Source organism: Corvus brachyrhynchos, unplaced genomic scaffold, assembly GCF_000691975.1.
Source record: "Corvus brachyrhynchos isolate BGI_N302 unplaced genomic scaffold, ASM69197v1 scaffold5, whole genome shotgun sequence".
NCBI lineage: Eukaryota > Metazoa > Chordata > Aves > Passeriformes > Corvidae > Corvus > Corvus brachyrhynchos.
The window spans coordinates 9,570,307-9,576,078 of record NW_008238321.1 but is presented as its reverse complement, the minus strand read 5'-3'; the positions used below and the strand labels follow the sequence as shown (position 1 = coordinate 9,576,078).

At 45.4% G+C, this 5,772-nt stretch overlaps 1 protein-coding gene and 1 long non-coding RNA gene across 2 annotated transcripts; one reads left to right on the top strand and one right to left on the bottom strand.

Annotated features, from left to right (window-relative positions):
* LOC108446739 lies at window positions 1-1,309 on the top strand. The gene is made up of 2 exons (XR_001862035.1): window positions 1-704; window positions 828-1,309. It is a non-coding gene; the product is annotated as an uncharacterized LOC108446739 (long non-coding RNA).
* Window positions 1,310-2,746: 1,437 nt separating this feature from the next.
* On the bottom strand, window positions 2,747-5,215 carry ZFAND2A (zinc finger AN1-type containing 2A; the record flags this gene model as incomplete). The annotated part of the gene is given in 5 exon segments (XM_017734298.1): window positions 2,747-3,243; window positions 3,246-3,394; window positions 3,927-4,078; window positions 4,268-4,399; window positions 5,096-5,215. Coding segments are annotated over 5 exon segments (609 nt in total), but the record flags the coding sequence as incomplete, so codon positions are not given.
* Between the last annotated feature and the right edge of the window lie 557 nt (window positions 5,216-5,772).

The window sequence follows — 5,772 nt, the reverse complement described above, 5'->3', positions numbered from 1 at the left end:
GGCTCTCGGGCTGTCAATCACCCCGCTGGCCAATAGGGAGTCCCGCTGGGAGTTAAAGCGCCCACCAGGAACACGTGTGCCGAGGAACGCTCTACCGGCTTCTGGCGGCGCGCGTGACGCCATCTTCCCGCGCCGAGATCCGCCTGCAGCTCCGCCCTTTTGCCTGGGAGATTCCCGAAATCGGGACCGTCCCAGGGCCTCACCGGGATCCACCGTGACCGTGGCAGGGATCCACCTGCACCCTGCCTGCGATCCCCCATGCCCTGGCAGTGATCGTTCCGTGGCCTGGTAGGGACCCCCAGCGCCTGGCTGGGTTCACCCAGGGCCGGACGGGGATCCCCGGGGTCTCACGGGATCCACCCACGGCCTGACGGGGATCCTGGGGCCTGGCAGCTCCCACCCCGCACTGTGGGACACCCGGTGGAAGCCAGCCCGGCGCTCCCCACACGAGTCGGGTGCTGCTGGTCACAGCAGGGTGGCGTGGGGGCTGTGGCCGCTGCTGATGCACTGAGGTGTGGCTCTCTGGACAACGGCTGTGATCCCTTTGAGCCCGCAGATCCTAAAGGCCAGGTGCTAAAAGATCCTGAAGTCTGAGCCAGCGTTACCCGTGTCCCTATGGGCTCTGGTGGAATGCGTGGGAAGAGGCCAAGGGTGTGGTTTGACAGGACGAGAAAACACCTCCGAGGACAATTTCCAGGCAGCAAGTTGGTTTCCATGCTTTCATTTTCTATAAATACCACATGCACAAACTTTTCCACCTACTCTTGGCAATTTAAGGGCCAGAATTTTTGCCACAAACACACACATAGATGACACATTTTTTTCAGGACAACCTGAGACAGCGTTGTTGCTTCCCTTTGCTTGGATCCCAGCAGCAGCTGAGATGCTGGATGTGGGAGCAGGTGGTGCTGGCAAACAAGTCCCTGTACCATTGCAGGCATTGATGGGAAGAGGTAGCTTCTGCTTTCCTCCTCTTCCACCTCCTCCCCACACTGAGGTGCCCTCCGGTCCCCCTGCCATTGCTGCTGGGCTGGGAGAGCCTCTCTGCCCTGGGCTGTGACCATGGAATCCCCTTCCCAAACCACCGGTGGGGTACATGGAACCAGTTAGAAATTATACACAAAAGATTTAAAATGTATATAAAATACAGCAATGGGCTATGGCTGAGTTAGGGCATTGGCACACAGAGGATAAACAGAGGGTGGTGGTACCTAAAACTGAAGTTGTAATTTAAGCTTTTGCTCCAATGTGGCTAGGGAAAACAATTTCTTATGTTTAGACTTCCTAAAATAAAGACTGTGTTACTGCATATCCTATTGTGACATCCTGTGGTTAAGCACAGTATTACAATACTGTCACATCACAATCTTGGCTGCATGATTGCAAAAATTAGATTATATGAACGTTGGAACTCATACCTATATTACATGTCCGGTTTGGCCAACTAGCTGTGATCTTCTCCAAAAAGACTTCTCTAGCATGAGAAATCACACTGGGCCAAACATTAATATGAGCTAGCACAGATACTTGTTCTGTGCTGGCCAGAAATTACATCTGTCCTTTCTTAGGAAAGGCCTATGACTCAAGGCATTGACTGTTTACATGCTGTCCTTGTGAAGGTCCATAAATCCACATTTCCTCCTTAAGAAGCATTCCAACTCCAAGGATTAAACTGTTTAAAGAGAAGAGACACAACAGCCTTGGCACAACTGCAGTACCCCTCAAGGCTGTACGAAGCACATGCATTAACTGCACTCCCATCTCTTACAGAATCACCAAAGATTATTATTCCCAGGTCAAGGAACTCGGCATCCTCTGCTCTGCAAAGTGCTCCTCCTCCCACCTCAGCAGCGCTGGGCACTCACAGCTGCAGGGGATTGAAGGGGCTGCAATTACCCTCCAGTTTGTCCTAAGCCAGCACTCCAGCCCAGCAGCCCCAGCATGCAGAGGAATGGCTCCAATGACACATGAAATTGAGGTCCTGACCCCCTGACACCATCAGTAAGCCCTGGCATTTTTCTCACAATTAGCTGGATGAGAGGCCTACTTAGATCCCATCTGGGGAATTAGCATTGTTCATTAACAGCACATTTCCATTTCATCAACCTATAATATTTCGGGCCTCAAGCTAAGCAGCTGGATACTCATGCAGTTTTAAAGAGCCTGGAGAGGTGATCAGGATAATAGATGGAGCATTATCTGTTATGACTGCACTTGTTCAAGCTTTTCAGGAAGACAGCAAGAGCAGCCTCCCTAAACAATGCTGTGTTTTGGCCTTATTCTCATTACATGAGACACAGTTAATGCTACTTTCTCTGGCTTCCTTTTCTGCCTGAAACCACAAAATATATCCCTGCAAATCTAGATTTCTGTCTAAGAGGCAATCAGTGTTGAAGAATTATACTGCACATGCCTCTGTGAGCACTAGCCTTCAGACAGGGCCTGAAAAAAAAAAAAAGAGGGTATAGCTTTATAAATAAAGTTCTTCCAATGACATTCAGAAACCAAGAGGAAGCTTATATAAACTCGCTTCACATTGATGTGAGGGATTGAGACATATGACACTAGCTTGTATTTCAGATTCTCATTTTGGGAGATTCCTAGTTCAGGCTTGGCCTGACCTAAGCAAAACTGGCTGTAATTTGTACCAGTTGTAATCTTCCTCCTACTACCATACCCCAGTTTACTACATCAAATATTTTTCATAGTATTGAAGTTCTTATTCCAAATATAGGAACAAGTAACATTGGCTTGGAAAGGGAAACAGTTTATTGAATGCACACAAAATTATGATACAAAAATAAGTTAATTGCATAGAAATTTAAAGAGAGAGAGAAAAGATTAACTCTAAAATAAAGGTTTGATCCAGATGTGAAGAGCCTCTACTATCTGCACCTGAAAGACAAAAATGCACTGGTTACACAGCTCGAACTTCCAGTCACAAGGAGTTACAACATGCCAGGGAAGAGCTTGGGCCATTTAATTTAATTCAGGTGTCTGCTGTGCTTTCCTCAGCATTCTGATGACACACCACTTTTCCAAACTCACTGAGCAGGTGGGAGACCAAGCTGCAAATACAACAATTTGGTGTCCTCATGCTTGTGGCTATGTGGCCACTTTAATCACTGTGGAGAAGCAGGGATTTACCTGTGCTGTCAGAGCCCCTGTGCTGCACTCCCAACAGCATTTACAGGTCAGCTACCAACTCTAGAGCAGTTAGAGGTGTGACAGTGGCACTGGTGCCCGTGTGGACAGCAGCCAAGTCTTAAGAAATGTTTGCTTTTACTCCTTGTGCCGCTGATACCTGTTGTGCTGACGATTCCCATTAGATGGCACTCCAATTGCTCCCGGGGACTTGAAGGTGGGCTGAGAGGCTCTCATCAGAGCTGCATATCTAGGAACAAATACAACCAGGCTCAGCACCCATGCACTCTGTAGTTCCACTCTTCCATCCAGTTTAATCATCTGCATCTGTCACACATCTCACACTCCTACTGCACAGAACAGTCAAGGTATGTCTGCCTGCAAGAGACAGATCTTTTATTAAAATTAAGTTTAAACTTGGCTTGTCAGGGTATTGATTATTCGTGGTTACTTCAAGGTGCTGGACAGAGCTTTAGGAGTCTAGTATTTGGAGCCAGATCTCAAAGGGTGCTTGAGTTGGCCAGCGATTATTCTCAATTAGGAGAGACTGACACAGGTAAGCTTGAAAATTCAGGAAAGCATTTGATAAGCCTTTTCTCTTGGCTCAGAAATTAAGGCTGACATTTCAGAAATTCAGCCTGAGATGCAAAGAGGAACTCACGGCTATTTTATTGACATGACCTGTAGTTTCCAGAATTCCCTGTCTGTCCAAGCTCCCCACCAACCCCTGATACCAGCCCTGAAATCTCATCTTGAGCTGAAGTACCACAAGTACAGCTCACCCTGCCTTGGAGATGGGCTGGCTGCTCCCTCTGCAGTCGTGATCCAGAGGATGCCGGTGTTTGATGCAGAAGTTGCCACCACACTGTTCACAAACCACCTTCATCATCTCTTTCCTTTTGCAGCCTGGCTTTAAGCATTTGTTTGTGAAGATCTAAGTAAGAGAGGACAGGAAGTTGGCAATGTTTGCTTTCTCTGAGCAATGACCAAGTTGAAGCACAAATGTTCAAGTGCCCTTAGAGCTAAGATGAAGCAGAGCAAGTTTTTACACAGTCTGCTGCCAGAAGGCCCAGCTTCACAGGCATTAGGAAGAGAGTTTAGACTTCAGCAGCAGTTTTCTTACCTTCTGCTTTTGCTGTGCTGGATTGTATTTGCAGTCCTTATCTATGTGTGCTCCAACCACAGTATCTGGGATTTCTCCCTTCTGCACTGGGATAGGTGTGTTACAGAGGGGACACACGGGGACCTGCACATTCTAAGAACACACAACACAGATCAGAATCACAGAATTACAGAATTGTTTAGGTTGAAATAGACCTTTAAGATAATCAAGTCCAACCCAATTTTTCTGTCTTTCCTCTTCTCTTACCCATAGGTGATAGAAGCATATTCCTAAGTGTTTCATGGTCTCATTTGCTAATGCTTTTAAAGATACACTTCACAACAGTAACTGCAAATCAATTTCCAAAAATCATGCAGACATGCTTTGCCAAATCAATTTGTAGCAACATATTTGGTAAATTGACTTTAAATATCCTTTTGGCTTTTCTGGAATTACAGCCTTTGAATACCTCAAAGCCCAAGTACAGGCCAGAGATCAAAGTTTGGCGCCACTTGTTCTATTTATTTCTTCTGTAGTTTCATGTTTGTTGTCCTTCAATTTACAGGACTTGGACTGCAGAAAATTTTAGACCACAATACATTATTTAAAATATAAAGCACTCCTCTCTAAGGAGATGTACTATGAGAGAAAGAAACCAGAATCTATCAGTAGTGACCTCTGAAATGTCATGTTTCTATATATTTGAAATCTGGATGCATCATTAACTTGCATCTTGTGGTTCTCCCATCCACTTTTATTGAAACCACAGATGAAGGTTCAGAGCAGCCCTTACAAATGACTTAGCAATTTGCAGGGTGAATTACTGATTCACGTCATACAGGAACTCACTTTCTTGTAGGCAGAGCTGCACTTGTGGTCATCATAACGGATGTGATCTTTACAGAAGACTTCCCCACATGCGTCGCATTTCAGAGGAAGGAAATCTGGGAGAGGAATAAAAAAGAAAACAGATTTTCACGGAACAAAGTTAACAACTCTAAGGGTACGCACAAAAGGCTACAAATTCTAAAGAAATTTTTGTCTAGTCACAATCCAATTATCTCTAAAGAGGTTAGATCATTCTTCACAAATATTAAAACTGAAAACCCAAGAGTGATAAGTTTTCCTCTTTTTATCTGCAGTGTAAGACGAACACAAGCCATAAGCACCTCAGGAGCTCCTCGAATGCAGAAACCTTAGTAAGCAACTAGTCAAGAGCTAAGAGCTGAAGTACAAATCCAAAGCCCAGCTTCACAATTATCTCTAAAGAGGTTAGATCATTCTTCACAAATATTAAAACTGAAAACCCAAGAGTGATAAGTTTTCCTCTTTTTATCTGCAGTGTAAGACGAACACAAGCCATAAGCACCTCAGGAGCTCCTCGAATGCAGAAACCTTAGTAAGCAACTAGTCAAGAGCTAAGAGCTGAAGTACAAATCCAAAGCCCAGCTTCAAAAATAATTTTATTCATGAAAAGCCATCCCTTAGCAGTTTGACACGCACAGCAACAACAGCTAGCACTCTTT